Here is a 22052-nt window from a genome sequence, read left to right as displayed (position 1 = left end):
TAATCTTGTTTTATATTTGGTTATTAAATGTATTTGGTTTGCAATCAGCAGCAAAAATCACGTTATCTCTAAACTAATCTCCACTTTCAATGTCTCTTCTCACAGCATCTCCTCACCCAAACCATGTGGGGCGGGCATGTCTAAAGCTGAAAGTGTATGTCAGACCTCCAGGTAAGTCACGCTCTATCTACACACACATGCTCACTCACAAACACACAATGACATATACACACAGAGGTCCAGATTGGCTATCAAAGTAAAATTAGGGGGAATAAGAAGTCTGATAGAATGCCCCGGCAACAGACCTCGCTCTGATTCACAGACCGGCCAGGCAACACTTTAACACCTTTACCCACAGACACGCACGCTGAAAAAACACACGCGCGCGCCCGCATACTGACACATTCACACATGCGAGCGCACACGACCGTGCGCAGACGCAAGCACACACTTACAGGCACAGAGAAGAGTGCACCCACATACACACACACATAAGCAAAAAGTGGCATACGCACTTCACATCAAATCACATCACATCACACTGGGTGTGAGGGAGACCTTCTGTCCTTGTAGAAAGAGAACAGAGCCGGCTGAAAGTGCTCTCTAAGAATGTTACCAAGCCTCAACATCATCAGACTTGCTTGAATCACTCATAGGAAACAGAAAGCAATCTAATAATAAACCAGCTGCATGCAGTAGAAGTTTAATTTAAAGATTTAAAGTTTTCCTAATGTTTCAGGTTTGTTTTTAAAGTTGACAAGGCAGATGATGAGAAGATGAGGGATGACTTGCTTGCCACGTCACTGTGCAGCTTGCTAAAAAACACACCTTTGATAAGTGCTTCCTCATAGGCAGAGCGCAGTGCTGACACTAGTGAGCCATGCTGTCCAATGATAGCGCTGTTTAAAAATAACTCAAGAGAAGCCTTGCGTACATGGGGATCAGAGTATGGCAAGCATTACATTATACTTGCGTTATCTTGAAAATCTACCTGTATTTTCTACGAATGTGGATTTTTATCCCCCTCCCCCAGCCTAAACCCCACCAAGGAATCAAACCTGGGTAGTTACATGTCTCCCTGGATAATGACATGGCTTTGAAGAGCTTCATAAAAGAGAGTCAGCTTACACAGCTTTCCAGGTTCAGATCATTCCATATCTCGCTAAGGGAAAAGGAAATTCTCTCCTCCTTCATAATTACTGAAACAATGTACATTCTGTCGTTGCTCCAGCTCCTCTTTGAGTTGCTGTTAAAGCAATGTGTCTGACATTGCAGCTTCCATCTTTTCTGTGAAATGTTGTCATTCGATTGAGCTCTGAGCAGTTGTACATGTGTGTGAGTGTGTGTGTCTTTGTGAGTGTGTCTGTGTGTCAGCTGCTCCAGATTCTGAGTCTCTGTGATTAAACTGTAATTAGGTTGGTTAAACCCCCTGCAGAGCTCAGTTGCCGTCGTCTTCTTTTCCTCTTCCTCCTTTGCCACTCCTTAGCTGTTAAAGGATGAGAGTTTTGTGCTTTGCTGCTTGCTTTCCACCTCTCCCCAACCGTAATCGTTTCACTTGTCTACCATTTTTCTTTGGCTAAATCCACCCCCTCGTTCATTTGCTGTGTTTTAGATTGTTTTGTCTTTGTCTGTGCGTCCTCTCTCAGTTCAGATGTTTTGTCGTTTTTTTTCTCTTTCTCATTTCTTTGTTTCAGATGGGTCGGGATATGATTCTCCGGAGCCTTTCCTGACTGATGGAAGTTCAAGCTGGAGGGCAGGGTGCATGACCCTCTTAGCTGCTCTGGCCTCACTCTTCTTGGGACTCTTCTACTGGCTGTGACCCTTCTCTCCTTCTTCATGGAGCTCCCGCCCAGGGATAATGGGCTGGGCTGGCTGTCCCTCTCAATCCACCACCCCTCAGGGAAGCCCTCTGTCTCCGTTCCGCTCCCACCGCCACCTCAATACAACCACCAACCACCCCCACTGCCAGCATCCTTTATGGCCCAGCCACGGACACCCTTCACAGGCCTGACTAAGAGGGCTGGGTCTTAAGCTGTCTGGGAAGTTGTCGTTTATCTCTGGTCCCTGAATTCCAGGTGGAAAAGCACCTCTCAGCTGAAAAACACAAGAGAAATGCCTCTGCACTCATATCAGAGGGTCCTTTTGATTTGACTATTGACTCTTGGCCACTGATGGGGTAGATATCGCCATGGCTATGATTAAACTTGTCGTTCTGGGGCAATTCCAATCATGCAATCACGGCAGGATGCATTAAGCGATAGGCCTGGATGCACAAAAATTGAATTTTGCTCACATTGCTATCCAATCCTCAAACCAAGAATTGGAAAGGGCCAAGCTTGCATTGTAATTGGAATTCTATGCTATGTGGACCAATTCCAGCTGCAACAACAATAAGAGCAATTGCATAGAGGAGAGGAGCACAGTGGCTCAGGCTGTGCAGAAAAGAAAGGGGGAAACAATATGAGCACAGATTTACATGAATACGTCCATATGGGAAATGTAATATTACACGTGTTGATATTTTCAGATCCAGTGTAGAGTCACTGCAATGTGATACAAAACTCATGCAGTTTTAGAAGAGACTCAGATAACTCATTTAAATGACAAGTATAACCATAGCCTGTTTCATTGGGAGGGTGTGGGGGTGTTCGGGGTAGGTTCGATGAGATGTAGATCTTCAGGTGGGATGTGTTCTGTCTTATTCGTGTTTCTAAACAAAGCATTTATCACAGCCTGGCCAGCACAGGCGTCTTCAGCACTGTCTAATGTTGAATGGGTCGGGTGACTTTTGGAACCATGATTTTCTCATGTATGAATGTACCACTGGTCACCCACCTCTTTGTCTTTCTGTATTATTATGACTGTGGTCACTTACAGTACCTTCTCTCAGACTGGCAGGATGAAAGAGTCAGGGATTTGAAAAGATGACATGTGGGAGTTGGGGCGGGGGGTGAAGTAAGGATGAACGGAGAACAGGTGAGAAAAGGAGGCGACACTTAAGTTGCATGACCACTGTGAAACCTTCAGATCAATCTTGTTTCTAATGATGATATATATTTTTTCATGGGGAAAATCAGAAACACCCTGCTGCCGCTCCTTTGCTCTCCCTGAGACTTTTTCAGACATCAAAAGGAAAATTTAACCTCTCTCCTCACACGGTTTCTCCTGTCTGGCTTTCAGTCGTTGATGGATTAGCTTGGGCCCGGAGATAAATGGACCCACAGGGTGAAACTGACTGGAAATCAGCCCTCAGAGCCCAGGCCAGATCACAATGGACGTAAACACTGACTGAAGCTGGTCCTGGGTCTGAGGGTTAAACCAATAAGGGAAGTGCATAGACTGTGGCAAATGAGGCGAGATGTGTGTGTGTGTGTGTGCGTGTGTAAGTGTGTGGTAGCATCACTAAATAACACATATGGGTGTATACGCACACACACATTCACATACACATGTTTAGTCTTTGATAACGAGACTGTTCCTCTGAGATGGTGGGAGCATTCATGGTCATGACTATAAAGGGAACAGCACAAAGAGAGAGCGAAGAGAGGAGGGAGGGGGGAGAGAAAGCATGTGTGTATGATGGGACTGAGACCTCTTTAATGTTGGGAAGTGAACATAATGAGTAAGCACTGTGAACACACACCTGCATACACACGATGACCCATGTACAGATATACACACGTAAAGACATGTAGAAGAGCGAATGCAGATCTAGACATTTACAAAGACATGGCATGAACATACACACGTACAATCACACACCACATACACACACACACACAAGAAAACACAAACAAGGGGAAGCACTTCTTTCCCAACTTCATCTTATTTTTGTAGCATTTAAAATCACTGTTAATTACTCCTGTGTGGAAAGCAGTGATGGGGTATAGCCTGTGGAAGATTAAAAAAATGTGTCTTCTCTTCTTCTATTCCACTGATGCTGTCCTTCTATTGTTCTTCTTCTTCTCTGGTTTGTGATCCATGGTTGGTAGTGGTAGGATGCCTCCGGGGCTGAGCGTCATGTATGAGTTTGTCTCCTTTTCTGTTTGTTGTGTTCTTGTGGACGCTGACGTCAGTCATTAAAGTCAGTCAAAAGTAAACACAGAAGTCAGAGCAAGGAGAGAAACACACAAATAAAGATTGTCTTTTTGTCTACTCGGAAATCAAGCCAAGTGAGTGGAATTTCTTCAGTGGAAATGTGAATTAACTTTGTTTGTTTTTTGTTTTCTTCCTCCAAAGTGCTGATGATTGTATTCGTATATTAGACTGCACCTGGGTCTTTATTTTGCCCAGTCTATCTTCCTCTGACATCAAAGCTGTGGGACGGTGAGCAGTGAGCTCTGCCAGTCAAAGCATGAAATTATTCAGATGAAATCACCCTCTCCAATCTTCAGCTGTTTCTCCCTCAGTGATGTGACAGCTAATCTGAACTGCTGACAACAAGGAGAGTGAATAACTTGATAGCCTTTCCTCTTCTGTTTCCATCAGATTTCAAGAAGGGTGGCCTGCAAGTGCTAATAACCAAGCAGTGTCTTCGAAGTTGACCTATTACGCAATTTGTAATTGTAAATGCTGTAGCAATGGTTGGTGGTCAGTTCAGGCTTTTTCTACTCGTGGCTCTATATGAGTAGAGAGGGGAAATCATTCAAATGATCATTTAAGGTACTCAGATCTGGCTATGACAATAAGAGCTTCGAAGACCTGCTTTTAAAACCTTTTGTTTGGGAGGGGCAGCCAATCGGGAGAAAGCTTTCTTCAAGCGGGGTGGTCTTTCAGAGAGAAGAGCTCGTTTCAGGCAGTGGATGAAATAAGTGGCTTCACAGTAGCTTAGTATAAGATAAATTATTTTGAACTTTAAATTATTCACACTACCATAGTCCCAGAATAAAAACATTGAGCTAGAAACGAGCATAAAAGGAGATCTCATGTACTGACTGCACTTGCACTTTACTGTATGCCCATGGTCTAAACTGCATTTAGAAGGAAAATACTCCACTAGATTTCTGATTTTGCAAAAGACAGATGAAAGACCTCCTCTATGCACAAAGCTGTGTCCAGATAGATTTCAAGTATCTCTAAGTTCATTTTTGTGCACTTGCCTTCTTTCTTTTAAAGGTGGAAATGAATGAGAATGCAAACTGAAGCTGAAATATTACACTCAAGCTTTAAACAAGACCAACACTTGCAGTGGGTAAATGTTCAGATAGGTGGCTCAAGAAGGAGTTAAATTACATTAAAATAGATTAAAGAAATAATACATGAAACAAACAAAATTCACTTGAAATTTGCTCGTTTTAATTGCATCATCTGTTTATGATGTCTTCTTCTGCACTGGTTTTATGGCATCTGAGCAACTGTCTTCAGCTGTTTATCTCAGTAGGGGGTTATCTCAAATCCTTAATATTTCACAACAGTGTGTCTTAATATTTTACTTCTATTTTTAGACTGTCTTTAAATTCTATAACATTATAAGCCGGAATTGAGTGGAAACTTTGAGCCGTTTGTTTACGACTTGTTTTAATTTTCACCAACATTGATGATGATTTTCCCTTTACACAAGCTGTCATTTAAGTAAGCGTTAACTGTTAAACTGTTTAAAAGAAAGCAAAAAGTAAATCAATGAGAATTAGTTTTCTAACTTAAAAAACAATTGTTGTAGAATTCATCAATTTATTACCCTACATTTATTTTGTACCCCTTCCCAGACCTTTTAACCTATAAATCGAGAATTCACACACTGACAAATGTCTAAAAGCATAAACATTTGAGTATGAAAGGTCAAAGGTCAAGTCTGAACAAACATGGATGTAATGCTGGTTGGAGGAGGAAGATTGTGACCATTCCACTGTCTCTGCAGCTGGACTGATCTAACAAGAAAGTTTAATGTTTAATAAGTCAAAATGAAATGTTCACTTAAGCTTGTTAGGTTTTCCCCATATCCGGACATAAACAGCCAGACAGACAATGGGCACTTTTCCCTTTTGGGGTTTGTAAGGGCTAGTGCTAGCTTGAAACACTCATCAGCTTTGTTTTAAAAGCGTTATTTGAAACTACTGACTTGTCGCTTTTGGCAACGAGATGTAAAAAGAATATCAGAAATGTTGTTTTGGGGGAAAACTGAGGCACATGAATAATAGATGAGCTTTGGCTTTCCATGTTTGGCCCTCCTGTGCAAAGCGGGCTAATGGCTATCGATGTCTCTAGTTTCCTTCAAATTGCTTCACATGAGAGCTCAATTCAAATGGAGAAAGAGTAGACTGCAGTGAAAAGGAGACGAGGGAATGAAATTATCTCTGAATATTGAGATGCACGCTTGGTCAGCCAATTCGTTGTCCTGACAAGTATCAGGTATCAGCGGAATTAGCCTAATGTTAAATTAAGCCCGATCAAGCAAGGCCTTGAAACATTCCCACGTCTCGGTCCTTGTGCGAGGAAAGATGGATGTACGATCCAACTGGAGCGGCGCCAGAAATGAACAGATGTGCTCCTTGAAATCACGAGAAACAAGAAATCAGGGCTATGTCACTGACACACATGCTCAGACACGCTCTTTTATATCCCCATGTATTCTCTTCCAGATCTAATTAATCACTTGATTATTTTATCTATTTTCACTGGCTGCCATACACATGGGACAATAGTTGGCGAGAATAAACTTGGCCTATATGGTGTTAGTTTTGGCAAAAATCAAAAAGCAACCGAGGAAATACAGATGGCGATCTCCATTTTTCTCCCCCCCTCTTTCCCTTTCCCCCTTCATCTCCTCTTCTGATGCTTCCTTGCGCTCTCAAACACATTATTAGGGTATAGGCTAATCTATTCTCCTCTCTCCCTTGTATTTTTGTCTCCTCATACTCAACTAACTAGCATGATTTAGGAATTATGGAATTAGGGCAGCACTCCCATCTCTATTAATGAGGAACAGGATGATGAAAGAGCTTGTTCCTCAATGTGCCATCTGCAGTCACTATTACACATTCACCTAATATATTTCTCTTTCTATTCTTTGCCCTTACCTTCCTCTCTCTCTCTTACACACACACACGCGTGCGCGCGCACACACACACACGCACACATTATACCTTAGTTGTAATTACAGAAGAAATAATTTCAGCTCTTCAGGCACTGTTGGATGTGGCGTGAAATGGTGAAATGGCACAGCAAGAAAGTTAACTATGGACCCCAACACCCTTACATAGACACATGCACAAACACATTTGCAGGAGTCCAGATGGGCCGTGTGTTATTGCTGAATAATGCATGCTATGTAGACTCTATAAAAGATACATGGGCAGAGAGAGCTAAGAATCATTCAGGCACCATGGCCAGTTTGGTGAGGGCAACGTTGGAGCATCCCTTGTGCAAATTTGGAGCTATAACAGGCTTTTCAGCTTGTACATATTTAGCTATAGGTGACCCAACAGGGAAAATATTTAGCTCCAGTTAGAGAGAAAAATAAAACTTGCCTTTTAGACACTGTCAGCTGATATTGTGGCTGGCACTCTGCCCGGTGTCTTTGCAGTCACCTTCAAAAGGCTTTTGTGGTTTAAACCATAAAACTTGGGGAATTACACAGCAGATTCTTTGCTAGAGGCTCGGATTTCAGAGCATCGCTTAGAAACACTATGAAAAATATCCAACAGTCTGTCTTCATGTAAAATACCCAGAAGAGGGGAGGGGCGAGGGGGCGAGGGGGGGAGGTCCAGGTGAAGGGTAAATGCTGCACTCATGTGGGGAAAATGAGCAGCGCTTTTTTTCTTCTTCTTCTTTTTCCTCTGGAGTCATATGACAGGACACGCGCATCATTAAGTGTTGCGTTCAGTGCTGACGGAACGCTCACTTCTCTATGAGTCGCAGTTTGATGCACAGTAAAGCCACAAAGAAAATTGATTAGCAAGAAAGAAAAATTGAAAGCCAAGTAACTTCACACAAGTTGTATTATCTCGTGATTTTGTTAAATCAGTATACAGCAGCTGAAAGATAAACACAGACAAAAAACACAAGTAGTTTAACAGTTATATTTAAGTCAACTTTTCATGTAAAGTTGACTACCTGAGAACTAGACTACTTTTTCAGTTTTAGATTGTTAAACCTATAGGGAGAGAAATAATGCATGCCGTGCCTCAAATCATTCTGGGCAACACGTGGGATGCAAGGTCCATTGAAAGTTTTGAGTTTTCATATTTCCGACAGCATTTGAAAGCACCATCGTAACTTCGGACAGACAGCGGAACCAGTGAAGGAATTCGGGAGTTGCCAGCGCCAAGTTCACATACCGTCAAGAAGGAGGAGTTTTCAGGTCATCTTTTTTTAAAAAAACAAGGAGGGTTAACTGTAAGTATTTACTCCCTTGGAAAATATCTATCTACACTTCCTCTCAACACAGCTGTTTCAGTGTTAGCGTTAGTTGACAAGAAAGCGGAACTAGCTAACTAGCAGGCCAGCACGTACATTAGCCTGTTTAAGAAATTACCCTCTCGGATTTTACCCTCTTTGCGATAGCTGAGCACCACTGCAAGTTTTCAGACAATGTAAGACAAGTTTAATTCGCTTTGATAAACTGTTTGACATTTGTCTCTTCCTCTTTTGTAACTTTTTCATTGCGTTTAAGAAGTTTTGTTTTGGAAACCTCTCGGCCCCAGTGATAGTGTAATGGGTGTGGGACACTGCCTGAAACTACGGGGGTTTCTTGTAATGCTTTTTCACCTGTTTATCAAGTGATCCACGTTACGTGGCCACTTGGCAGTTAACCACAGTCAGGTGTGTGGATACGTGTTACAGCAGGAATCATTAACCACATGTCGTATTTTCCTCAGTCTTCTGTCTTGAAGAATGCTTTTATCGTTTACAAATAGTTGAATCAAATGTCACAGTTTAGGCTTTGCCTGTCTGGTATGATGTCATAGGTCCCCTTGTTTGTTATTAGTCAACCCTCCTACCCAAAACATGACACACTTTCCTCCTCGGCATAATAAATAGGTTGTCTTTATTCAAGACAGCCCGTAAGGACAAATCGTTGAACAATAGCTTCTGTCTGATTGTTTAAAGAAAATAAAACATCAAGAGTGAAATGAGGATATGTGTTCAACGTGATTGGAATAAGACGCCACCTGTGCTCCAATCAAATCTGGAGGAACAGGTTTGGGTAGAAGAACAAGAAACGCATTTCCCTGTGTGGTGTTTGCCACTTGTGCTTGGTCAAGTGAAGGAACTGCAACATGAATCGGTATGTTCTTTAGCCTCGGTTGTATTATTTCCTTTGTTCCTCTGAACTAACATTTTTCTGTTTGTATTAACTGTGGAATGAATTTAAGGGTTGGGTACGTAGTTTGGGGTGCAAATAAACAAAATATAATATTTAAGTCATATACTTAGTAAATCTAGTCACATATGTGGCTAAACACAGAGAACATTTGCTATCAGTTTATAAAAAGCTCTGCTTTTACTGTCACATTTATTATGTATCGCTGACATGTTCATCTGCCCTCATCGTGGCTATCTAAAGAGTGTAGGTGTGTAAAGGAGTCCACCTTCATTGTTATAGTTGTAAACTCACATCAGTGTCTTGCCAAGTCCAATAATCGGTCAGAAAAGGCAGTGAAGCCTGAGTGAATAAAGTGCACTCTTGTCCAAAAAGCAGAGTCAACAACATTAAATCCTCTGCACTGTCTGCCAAGTAGACTATCCGTATTTTGTTTTTTCTTTTTTCCTTTCCTTTTCCCCTCAGGATGTTTAGGGGCTGCAGGTTTGAAAGGGAACTTGAAGTTCAGGGGTTATTTGCAAAACAGGAAAATGCCACTTGAATGTTAACAAGGAAAAGCAGATGACAGGAAAAATGAGGGGGGGAAAAAGCAGCAGTGTTTGCATCTAAAAACTCTAGCCTTGGAGTAAATGATTCAGCTTTGTTTTTACAGTTTACTGCTTCTGCCCTTGACAGTACAGTGATAGGAAAACAAGCTTAATTCTTTGGTTATGAGCTTTATCTAATGTTGCCTTGTTCACCAAAGCTTGTCTGAGGCCATTACGCCAGTCATTTTTAGCATATCCCATGATACGAGACTGCATGAAGGTCACCTGACAAAGTAATTTTGTTTGGATTGGATTTGTATCTGCTAAACTCCTGCACGAGCTAACATCACTCATTATGTGATCCAAATTATAACTGCAACAATTAACACACTTTGTTCCTCTAAATGAATTGTACTGAAATGCACAATACAAGTTGGGAGACAGCTTGTTCCTCGTGTATCTTGTTTTTAGATCTCTAACAAACATAAGCATTTTCTTCTGATCTGTTTTCATCTGTCTTGTTTTGACTGAACTATTCATACTCTGCATTGTTTGAAAACTACAGAGGGCACAAAAAAACAGGCAGTTTTCACACTTTCTGGGTTTTAGTTGCTAGACACGGTCAGCTCTTCCTGCTGCTGTTCACAGCTTCTTGATGATACTGCCTCATGCCTAGCCTGCTGTTTTTACAAATTGTGCATGATCATGAAATCTGAATGTTGATCTGAACAGAGCATGCACTGAGCTGGCAAACATGGACTTGTGCATCCTGATGTGACCAGCTCTGGAAGTTAATCACATCCAAGATTATAGCAGTAAAACTGGTAATGCCTTTGTTCTCAGGCATTACCAGTTTTTGGTGACTGAGTAACTGACAATGAAGCTTCTTAAGAATTCAGTGTTTAACACAGAGGAAGGAAAGTTGTTTGATTCACATTACAAGGCACCTTTTTTTATGGATATATGACAGGACATGGATTTTATGGATGTTATACTGTTCTAATTAAGTTGATTTAGTGTTTCAGTACATATGCTGACCATAAAGATACTAGTGAGTGCACAGCCTGTTATCTTATAATCACATTTTGTCATTAGTTTCGTGTTAAACCAACCACAGAGAGCATCTGCTGTTATATAATTATTCTAATGTAGCAGCATAGCTGTGTTTTAGGTATTTATGCACTTCATTTTCACAGTTCTGTGTTAAAAGTAGCTCTGGTACTGACTTAAGATGTAAAAACTCACTTTTTATTTTGTTATATCAGTTTATGGTATCATGATTTTTCCTTTTCCAATTTTATTTAGTGACGTACACTGCATCTGTTTCATGCAGCGGGAGGTTGATGCATTTTGAAAATTCTGAAGAAAATCACAAGCTCATCACTTAGTTGTAGTCGAATAAGTTAACAAATGTAAATACCACCGTAAACCTCTAAATATTCCTTAAGGACTTTATTTCATGTGCTTTTTATAAACTTTTACTGGTTATTTCACTGAGCTGCAACCTTAAAATGTCTAATAATAACCAGTGATTTAAATTCACTTTTATGTATCGTAGGCAGGCACGATAAGTGTTTCCTGCTAGTTGTCACTATCCAGTCTCACGCCTCTGATTTCCATATCATAAGCTCCACATCAAAGTTCCCTCATTGTTGGCATACATGATTCTACTAGCCATCCCACTGCTAAGCTTTACATGCCTTATCACTAAGCCAGCTCTGTGTCCAGACTCGCAACACTCCTTCAGGGGAAGGAAAAGAGATTTGTTTGGATTTTGCATCTTTTCTTTCCCTCTCCATATGATGGATACAAACAAGGTGAACATTGATTGCACATTTAAATGCTTAACCTTTTAAATGCGTCCTCTATTTTTAGTAATGTAAAACACTGAGCCTTTTTTTTTTCTTTTATTTTGTGGTCTTTCCAAATCTTAACAGATGGATTCATTTATCCTTATTTTTTTAAAACATTAATTGTTCTACATTTATGGTTCACTGCTGTAAAAAATGTTGTCAAATCAGATTTGATAACTTTGTAGCGGGTTGTCAATGTGAGGAAACTTTCCACCACAACTTATCACAGTTTTTCTGGTAGATTTATCTACGAACAAGCCAGGAAACAAAGTAGACCGAACATTTAATGAGTTGTAATCTCTATAAGCACACATCTGTAAGCACAATATAAACAGTATCTGCAAGCAACATCATTTTGATACCTGAAAATATCAGGTTTCCACTTCTCCTATTCAACAGGCTTTGGTTAAAAGGTCGGAAACCATTGGTTTGTTTTGATAATGACTGGTGAACGGGAAGTGTGGCCTTGATATCCTTCATCTGCTATTGTCGATATCGTGGCTGCATCAGAAGCCTTGATATATCAGCTGTTTTATTGCAGGAAATTCATGTAAAAGAAGCTTATTACATATTATATAAGTTACATATTATATAACCGTGTTTGTTTTTTGTTCTTTAAATTTTGTTAACACTTGCAAAGTTCACATGGCAACTGTGCTCAACTTAAAAAATAAGTTGCAATTTCATGATAATTGATGCACTCTGATGCTATTTAGTGACCTTTGAACTCTGCCCCTCTTGCAGGCCTCAGACTATTGAGCTCAGTAAGACGGGAGGAGCCTCCAAACAGGACACCAGCAACATGGATGACATGACTGTGGAACAGATGGCGATTAGGGCCAACCAAGTGACTGATGAGGTACTGACTCCTAAACAATGCATACTCACATCCATTGTGTCATCATCTGTCGAACTGTGAAACTTCCTTAAAGTGAGTTTGTAATATAGAGTTTGTAAATGTACGAATGTCATGCAGGGAAATGGATTATGCTGAAAGGGAGGCACTTCATAAGTTTGCTTATATGCTCTGTATATGAGCTTTTCAGTATAAATTTTCCTAGACGCGTCAATTTAATTTGGCTACAAGGCAAAACACATCTGCTGAATGTATTCCATTTACTTACCAGTATAAAGGACTAGTATATGTATTTGTAGGGTTGGGTAGGGTCAGTGTAGTATAAATGGTAGAAATCTGCCTAGAGACAAGCCAAGTTTATATAAAAATTAAATTAGTAATGAATGAATGTTTACTTGGATTCAAACTTAGCATTTCATTACAGCAGCCAAGAATTCCTAATAATTAGTTGTAAATCACATAATTCTTCAGGAAACTTCCCAATAAATAATTGGGTAATGACTTAGAAATTGTTTATCCCCAGACAGCATTCAATAAGTGATCACAGTTTGAATATAAAAAGGGATTTTCATTGAGTGTCGCTTGATGACAAACCAATGCTAGGCATCCAGAAGGCTAGCATTGTAAGTCCGGGCAGCTATTACGTCCCGCATGCAAAACCACAGTTAGCTTGTGTGCAGGAGAAATAACCAGGGTCTGACTGAAGGTTAAAACTATCCACCAGCTAGCACCTATGAAAGTTGGTTTTTGAATCCTTAGAAAAGAACATAAGCTATAGCTCCAAATTTGGCATAAATACCCGAGAGAGATATTGGTCATCTTATTTTAACTCTGGCAGGAAAGCTCTTGAATATTTTATATAGTATTCATAAGTATAAGCAACAAATCTGAAATATTTAAACCACTAACAGTATTCATAGGAAGTGTGCGCATGCATGTGCCTGTGTGTGCGCACGCGTGTGTGTATAACTTTACGCCTAATTTAACCTGATAGCTCCCTTACCCCTCTGGTTTTGACAGTTTAAATGTTATCAGCTATATCTTAGTGTTTTATTATCAGGGAGATAATTGTTTAATCAGCACTTCAGGGTATCATATAATCAGCCATCTGAATCAAATGGAAGCAAATTAACCTGCTAGCTGGGCTTGTAGCTGTGCACTTCACCTTCATGTAATTTTTACTGTACTAATTATCTGTGGCTTTTGTTTCTTTTTCTCTTTGTGTGCTTTCTGACTTAACCTGCAATCTTCTTTTAATCTTTCTTCTGTCTGCTGCTGCCTGGTTGACGTAGGAGAAAAGAGGAAGGGACAGGGCTTGGGAGGGTCCTTCTGCTAATGCTTACCACTCTGGCTTTGGGTAACCACTCATATCATACCTGAAACACTGTCATGCAGGGACTGGTAATGTGTCAGGGCATTACAGGAATTGGTTATAAGACCAGATTATCTTTAGGAAGCTAAATATGAGGTGTCTTTCTAATATCACGGCTGTTTTGCAGTCAAAAAAACTAGGTTTAAAGACCCTCGAGGCTGTAAAATTAGTTAAATATTTGTGATATTTTCTGATAATCCTGACATATTGCAGCCAGTTAATACCCATAAGCAATTTTCTGCTTCTCTGTGTGTAGAATAACAACTGTCATGCACCTCACCTAACTTTACTTTCAATTAAGCCATTCCTAACAAATAACAGAAACACCTCAGGATTCATCTGTTTCTCAAAGAATTGTCGCAGCATCCCGATCTGGAAAATTTGGCTAAGACAGTGGTTTCAAGCTTAATTAGCCAAGTTCAAGGATTTTGGGAGACATAATGTAATGTTTATCCACCCAAGTGATGTTCTGGCTAAGCCAACAGAAACCTGGCTGAGCTCATCATATCCCTCTCGCCAATTCTGTGTTTGTCTGTTTCTCAGCTCACTGATTAATGTATTCAGAGCAAACATAACACAGAGAATGAGGAATCTGGTCCTCGCGCTCTCGTTAGCAGTTCATTAGTGATGGTAACAATGAAGTCGCATATGTGCTTCAGTCCTCCACTCCTCTGGATGCTCTGTTCTCTTCACTGCGTTTACTATTAATAGAGAAACAAAAGCTGTAACTCACCTGAACCGACTGCATTCCAGTTCACCGCCGTCACTTTGTGTCTGTGGGTGTATTTGTATTGTTGTCCACGCTATCCTTGGAAATCTTAAGTTTTTTTTTTTTGTTTTTTTTGTAAGCGTTATCCATCTCACCAGATGAAGGACAATTAATAAATATATATATATATATATATATATATATGGTGTGCACATTAAAAAATACCATGTCAGGATGCTCAAACATTTCAATTAACAACATACGACAGAAATACAGCACATCCTCACAACTGATTGACTGGAACAAGGAATGAGTTAGTTTTTCTTTAAGATGAAGGAGTCTGAGTGAATCAGTGTTCACTATCAGCTCTATTGCTGTTAGTGCATACACTTCTCCCCCAATGACTGCACAGTGCTGAGGAGCTTACAGCTGAGCAGTGCTCTTAGAGTGCAGGGAAATTAAATCAGACAGTATACCATATTAACCTACAGCTCCATACTCTTAAATGTGGTTTTATAAATTTGCTGGTATCTACTTTCATTTATCTGTGAATATCAGATGTGTAGCATCTTCCCTGTTTTGCTTATCACTTGCATCTTTCCACTTTCCTGATTTTCTCTCTCTCGTTCTCTCTCTCTCGTTCTCTCTCTCTCGTTCTCTATCTCTCGTTCTCTCTCTGTCTCTCGTTCTCTCTCGCACAATAATCAGTGTATCTGTTTACATTAGCAGTTAAGCAATCCAAGTTTTAAAACTATATCTATACTTAAGTTCACAGAACACTGCCCTGTTAGCTGCCTCTTATTTGTAGCATGGGATTGCACACTAATTGAGCCAGATAAACCAATGCAGCATAAGAAGTCTTAGGTGTAACTACAGTTACTACTTGAGTTTTTTCAGTCTGTTTACAGATTACTTTTAACTAGAACCTTGAATTCTCGTTACACTCTAATGCCTTCTGTTTGTCTTTTGTTTTAAAGTCACTTGAAAGCACACGGAGGATGCTACAGATGGCAGAAGAGGTGAGACTTTATTGATTTTGCTCTTGCCAATAAACCACTGTGATATATTCAGTGGAGTCTTGCTGTAGCAGCCAGACAGGTTTTGTTTTTTGTTTTTGTCGTAGGCCATTACCTGAGGTGGGATCAAGAACTGTGGCTTGATTAAGCATCCAGATTTATATTTTTGTTAGTATTTAAATGCCCAAACCCTGATTGGAGATGCCTAGACTGTGCTGTTGCTTTAGCAAAGCATTTGTTACTACCTGTCAGTTTTTTGGCTGAAACCAGAAATGTTGGTCCTTGTTCTGCTCTCTGAGAGAGGCTGTGTGAGCTGGAGGGTTTGTGTGCTTGAGCTGTAGACCAGAACAAGGACACAAGATAAAATGGCCACTTCCCTTTTATCCTAATTCTGAAATCTAACAAACTCTGTCAGTGCGCCCCAGGGCAGCTGTGGCTACAATGTAGCTTGCCATCGCCAGTGTGTGAATGTGTGTGTGAATGGGTGAATGACTGAATGTAGTGTAAAGCGCTTTGGGGTCCTATGGACTAGAAAAGCGCTATACAAATGCAGGCCATTTACCATTTACCATATTTTAAATGCATAAATTAATTTGTAGACATTTGACTTTTTAACTTGTTTTTCAGAGCAAACAAACAGGCGTCAACACAGTGGTGATGTTGGACCAACAAGGAGGTAGATGAAGATGTTTTTTTTCTGTTAAATATTTGTGGTATTATCAAGACAATTACTGGATGCTAATGATTAAGTTTAAGGAATTGCTGAGTCATTTGTTGATTTAAAAAGAAAAAAAAAATACTTGGTAGTCAAAATCAGCCAAAGAGCATAGCCTTTAATGACAGTTTTTTTTCTAATTTTGATGATTTAAGAGTACAGATTTCCTGATTAAAATTTTATTTATTTATTTTGCACCAAAGGAAGTCAAGATTGTACAAAATTTTTGGTATTTAACCAAAACAAAACATAAATTGCAAGAAAAGAATGTGTAAAGATGCTTGAGAATGTTATGCCAGTAGAAATATTTACTTTCTAGACATGAGATGAATTAATTTGCACCAACAACAGTGGCTGCAGGCACGCTATAGTGTTGTGTTAAGTTGGGGGGTTTACACATCTGAATTTGCAGCATCCAGGCAAATATATTCATTGTCGTACTGAAATTCACCATTCATAAAAATTGGCCATTGTTATACTTTTTATTTGAGTAAGATTTGCTTTAACTTTCGAGTGCTGTTGCAGGTTTATGTTCCATGCTAAACAATTGTGTATTTGTATTTATTTATTGCACTAACTGCAGTATTTTTACAATATGCCTCTTTTCTGCTGCAGTGGCCCAGTTATTGACCCAGTTTGAAAATTCCCCCAGGGATCATTTAGTATAATTAAATCTATTCTAAAAATGAATAAATCAAGGTGATATTTAAAACACAATTTACAACCGTTTTCTAGTGCATAGCAAGCAGAGTTTGACATGGTGTGCTGTGCCTGTCTGTTTTAGAACAGCTGAGCCGTGTGGAGCGAGGCATGGATCAGATCAACCAGGACATGAGACAGGCTGAGAAAAACCTTACCGACCTCTCAAAGTGCTGTGGCATCTGTGTCTGCCCCTGTGATAGGTATAGTGTATACTTGGAGCTGCCGAGAGATCTAAATCACTGACTTTTGGATCCATAACACCCTTTTTTTTTTTTTTTTTTTTTTTTTGTGCTGTGGTGGCTTGTATGTTCATTGTGTGTACGTGACTGTTTTTTTATGGGGGTTCACAATGATACAAAGCAAACACACAAGCAGTCTGTGTAAAGCTGAGAAAACTGCATTTTACAGTACAACCTGTTATTTTTATTTTGGTGTTGTACAAAAGTAAAAATTGCACTAATTTCTTCTATGCATGTTAAGTGACAATTGAATTACTTTGCTACTGTTTGCATTGACATAAAACCTTTCAGTTTTGCTCCTTAATACAAAAGCTGGACTTGGTTGCAGAATATTTGGTTGAATTTTTAAAAATTCAAAGCAATGCAGGTTGTTTGTTTTTGTTTGTTTGTTTTTTTTAGAATGAGAGGGCAGCACTTATCTCCCAAGCAGCATTTCTCCCGAGAATCTATAGAGTATTCTAAGTATTAATCCTTTAAAGGATACTAAACATTTACGTTTACGCTCTGGACAGTCCTGTCTAGAGCGTAAATGTATGTAATGTGAACTTTAAACGGCTAAGTTGTGAACATGGGGCTTTATTCATTCACATTTTCAAGGAAAATGAACAAGACCCTCAGAAAATGTATGTTTTAGCTTTGTGACCCTCTTGCTTACAACTCTTAAAATATTGAATATTATTTGCTTAAAGATCTCCACAATATCAGTGGTCAGTCAGGAACATTTCTCACGAATACTTGATTGGCTGCTGTGGCCCAAATGTGGCTCACAATGTCTGTGTGTGTTGACATAAGGAGAAAAAAAAAACTCTCTGCTTGGCAAATGTACATTTCGTGGTGAGAAGATTGCTGATTAAATTTGTGAGCATTTCCAATCATTAATGGACAGATAGGAAATGTGATGGTGTTCCAGCCAACTTCTTAATGTGAGCCGCATACTCATCTGGGCTAAATGCACTTAAAATCCTCCATGCAGCGATGATTTTGGAGTGTCACTTTGTGTGCACATTGAGATCCTATGATGGTTTTAACATGCAAAAAAAATCTTCCCAAAATGCTTTCACTTTGGAGAAGAAGATTCTTTGATTATCAAGATATAAGGTAGGGAATCCTTTGAGTTTCATGGCTATTACTGAACATATGTAATTGTTGCAGTGACTGAATTTAAGTACTTCTGCATTTGTTCGTGCATCCTGACACGCTGTTTTTTTGTTTTGTTTTTTCGCTCCAGAGTGTCATCAATCGAGAATGACTCACGGTATAAGCGTACCTGGGGTACTGGAGGAACTGAAGGTGAAAATGATGCAGATGGCTCAAAAGTGGTCTCAAAGCAGCCTTCAGGCGTCCGCAATGGCCAGGCTGCCCAGGTTAATGCTGCAGGACCATCAGGCCCATACATCCAGAGGTACTGTCCTGGTTATTTTATATTGCTAAAAGTCTTGAACTTTTTGGTGTTGCCAAAACTATTGCAGTCAATTTAACAGAACATATGTATACTTTGCATATGTATAACAGAATAACCAATGATGCACGTGAAGATGAAATGGAGGAGAATTTGGAGGCGGTCGGCAGCATCATTGGCAACTTGAAAAGCCTTGCTGTGGACATGGGAAGTGAGATAGACAAGCAGAACAAACAGATTGACCGCATCAACGACAAGGTAAAAACGGCTTAAAATCACATGAACCTCTAGTAAATGTGAAAAGGGGTCCAAGTAAATTTACTTTACTGATCCATAAAACACTTAGTTGCTGTTTTTTTTTTTTGTTTGTTTGTTTGTTTTCTACACTCCCCCCTAAATAATTTGAATTGTATGTAGTTGATGCTCATGTCTGCGTCGACTCATTGCTTCATATGATGGGCTGTTACCCCCTCATGTATATCAGATTTTTGTAAAAACATTCACAAACATGCATATGTTCTTACAGAGGAAGAGAATGGAAACTTACTCATAAAAATTTACAACTGATAATAAATTGCTACTTGGGGAAGGAAAAACAGCTGTATAACTGCCCCTTTCCACCTGTCTGTGTCTTTAGGCGGACATGAACAAGCTGCGCATTGATGAAGCAAACCAGAGGGCCAACAAGCTCATCAAATAGATGAGAAATCCCGCTTCTGCTAGTTTCATCAACCTTGAGCCTCTCTCGCCACACACACACACACACACACACACACACACACACACACACACACACTGTATATTTGTGCGCATCTGCAAACATACTTTGCAAGTAAAAAGAAATTCTCTCATGAAGAAGTTTTGCCAGTAGTGTGCCTGCCCTTATCGCACTAAGTTGTACGTAGAGTGAAGACAACTTCTTGGACTGTCCACCACTATTCACACCCTTTTACACACATGCCTAGTCATGCTGGACCGTGAGAAACAGTGTGAGATACTTCAGTAAGTGGCTGACTGCCTATCACTGCTGTTTGATACCAAACTACATGCATGTAACCTTCACAGGGAGGGAAGTGGCACATTTGCTGCTTTCCGTTTTGTTGTTTTGTTTTTTGTTTCTCATCTAAGTCAAGAATGAGCTGTTTTGTTGATGTGACCGTTAACTCATCAAAACTGATGAGCTGTTGTCTCCATAAAGCCTCATGTAGTTTAAAAGGAAACATCAACTCTGGTCTGAAATGAATCTTACTCAAATCCTTATACATACTCCTTATCATTGTGTAATTAGGTTTATTGTATCATGTGTAATGCTTTGATATTATTTGCTTATTTAATTACTCATGAAGCAGAAATGACTTGCGAATAAAGTTCTCTTTAACACTTTGTTCCCATGCCATTTATGCCTGTTCATATAAAAGGGCTATTTAAAAAAATAAAAATAAAAATAAAAATCTAATGTTGTACCTGAATGAAAGAATTTTGATGTTGTTACTACTTAAAATTTCTGATAGATGGGGAGTTAAGGTCATTGTAATTACTTGCTACAAAGAGATGACCTGTGGTTAGAAACATTGTATAGCAATCACTCGTTCTTCTTATGAGAAGGAAGGTCTGCAAGGATCATGAGGTCTGTTTATCATTACCTGCCCTGAAGCAATTAGTTTACTTCACAATAACACTGAACTTGGGATATGTAACAGTAGGTGAACTGCTCTCTTCTATGTTCACCGTTTCTTCACTTTGATCACAGTGTTGATGTAAATACTGTTTAACAGGATGACTAGAGGCAATTAATCTAATTTCTTAACTTTGTTTCCTCTTAATGGTTAATGGAGATTAGTAGCTTACAAGAGGAGACATAACAACCTGTGCAGGGCAATTTGATAATTGTGGAACTGTTCAGTTCTGAACCACAGATGAGCATTGTTTAACCTGTTGTGAGGTCTCTTTATGTGCTAGGTTCAGGCCAGTTGGTTACTAAAATCTTGGCATTTTAAAAACAATAACCTATAATAAAAAGTGGTGAAATCTGTAGGAACCCAATCAATCTTATACACGATGTACGGTTGTGTTGTAACAGCCGCTGCATCGTAAAATGCTCCTCTTACATGTGTAAATAGTTTTTACAGCACAGCTATGGTACAATATCATCTGACGATTGAAAGGAGAATTTAAATTTGTGTTGTCGAAGCTGTAGCCAGGCTGAGAAATCGTCGCTGGCAGCAAAAATGCAAAAAGTATACATGTAAGTGAAAGTTGTTAAAGGGGTAAACACAGAGGCACAATAAGTCCTGGTGGGTTGTATTAAGGCTCGCTGAGGAAAATTGGCCATTGATAAAGGGATACAATGTGCCCAAAGTATCTCTCGTATGAATCTTCTTATTTGTTTTGAAGAAAAATGCTAATTTGCATGCTGTGCTGCAGGCATATACCTACTCAGTTTGTAAGGATTGAAATGAACTGTTTTCAGGGCTTTGTATTGCTATAAGTGATCATCCTCAGCCTGTTACGTATGAGCTCGGATCTAATTAGTCTATTCTAAAGCTGCCTTGCTGTCTGGAAGCTGTTTATTCATTGTTTCACCCACAGCCACTGGAATGTAAATACAACAGTTTTGTGTATTTTAAATATGTTCATATGGAGCTCATCTTATCTGAAATTAGCTCGGTGAGCGGATGACTGCTCAAAGTGAAAATGCCTTCTGTTTCACGCTTGCCACTGTTGAATTGTTTATACTCAATAAATCTCTTCTGAAATTCAATTGAATGCACTTTTTTTTTTTTTTTGATGTAGTGACAATAATTAAAGACTGCATTTGTTTAAAAAAAACAAAAACAAGCTTGTATATTATCATAATTTTAATTTAACTTTATTTCAAAATGTTTTTTTTTTGTTTTGTTTTTGTTTTTTTTTTTTTTTTGTAGGGTCAACATTTTTGGATATTTTACATACCTGGAAAGTACAAAATGCAATTTTTAAAAACCACTAAACTGAAAAGGCAGGTAGGGAAGGTGTGAAGGAATAACTGTGGATGAAGGTGACAAAGTCGAAGTGTCAATCTGTAGATATATCGACCAACAGAAAGCATAGTGAATCTGTGGGATGCAAGTCTCAAAACATTTTGAGGTGCTAAAAAATTTGAGTAGCATGGTCACGATGTTCTGCTGGCACACGGCGCACAAAAGCTTCTGTAGTTTGTGTTCATACAGCCACAAGAAGATCATGGCTTTAACAATTGCTTTAATCTGTAGACAGAGATGCTACCATGTTTACTAGAAAACACTTGAGCTGAACATTTATCCTCCTAGATTTGACTTCCATCGCTTCAGTGAGGTCACTTGAGTTGGATCACAATTCGGGGACAAGGCAAAACGGCAGTGAGACTGACAGTCCCCATCCTGG

General features: G+C 39.4%; 2 protein-coding genes across 5 annotated transcripts in view; both read left to right on the top strand.

Annotated features, from left to right (window-relative positions):
- efna2a (ephrin-A2a) overlaps nt 1-4443 on the top strand; it is an 80533-nt gene extending 76090 nt beyond the window's left edge. The window contains exons 3-4 of one of the 2 annotated variants that reach the window (XM_082515022.1): nt 106-171; nt 1695-4443. In XM_082515022.1, the coding sequence (XP_082371148.1) occupies nt 106-171; nt 1695-1819 (191 nt within the window). In that variant the 3' untranslated portion in view covers nt 1820-4443. Of the gene's footprint in view, nt 1-105; nt 173-1694 lie in introns of both variants that reach the window. The other variant, XM_082515023.1, reaches the window with a different exon arrangement.
- A 3758-nt stretch (nt 4444-8201) lies between these two features.
- Nucleotides 8202-21411, top strand: snap23.1 (synaptosome associated protein 23.1). Of its 3 annotated transcripts, none has more exons than XM_082516701.1 (8): nt 8202-8334; nt 12387-12501; nt 15557-15598; nt 16223-16271; nt 17095-17212; nt 18480-18653; nt 18764-18908; nt 19288-21411. In XM_082516701.1, exons 2-8 carry the CDS (start codon nt 12445-12447, stop codon nt 19348-19350), a joined length of 648 nt encoding a protein of 215 aa, XP_082372827.1. In that variant the 5' UTR covers nt 8202-8334; nt 12387-12444; the 3' UTR covers nt 19351-21411. The 3 variants fall into 3 exon arrangements, with proteins under 3 accessions (XP_082372827.1, XP_082372826.1, XP_082372825.1); XM_082516700.1 differs by lacking the exon at nt 8202-8334 and adding an exon at nt 8358-8531; XM_082516699.1 differs by lacking the exon at nt 8202-8334 and adding an exon at nt 9101-9226.
- Nucleotides 21412-22052: the final 641 nt, after the last annotated feature.

The sequence above is a fragment of the Aulonocara stuartgranti genome (assembly GCF_965226115.1).
Source record: "Aulonocara stuartgranti genome assembly, chromosome: 19".
Lineage (NCBI taxonomy): Eukaryota > Metazoa > Chordata > Actinopteri > Cichliformes > Cichlidae > Aulonocara > Aulonocara stuartgranti.
The sequence above is the reverse complement of the archived record's forward strand: the minus strand, read 5'-3'. Positions and strand labels throughout refer to the sequence as shown.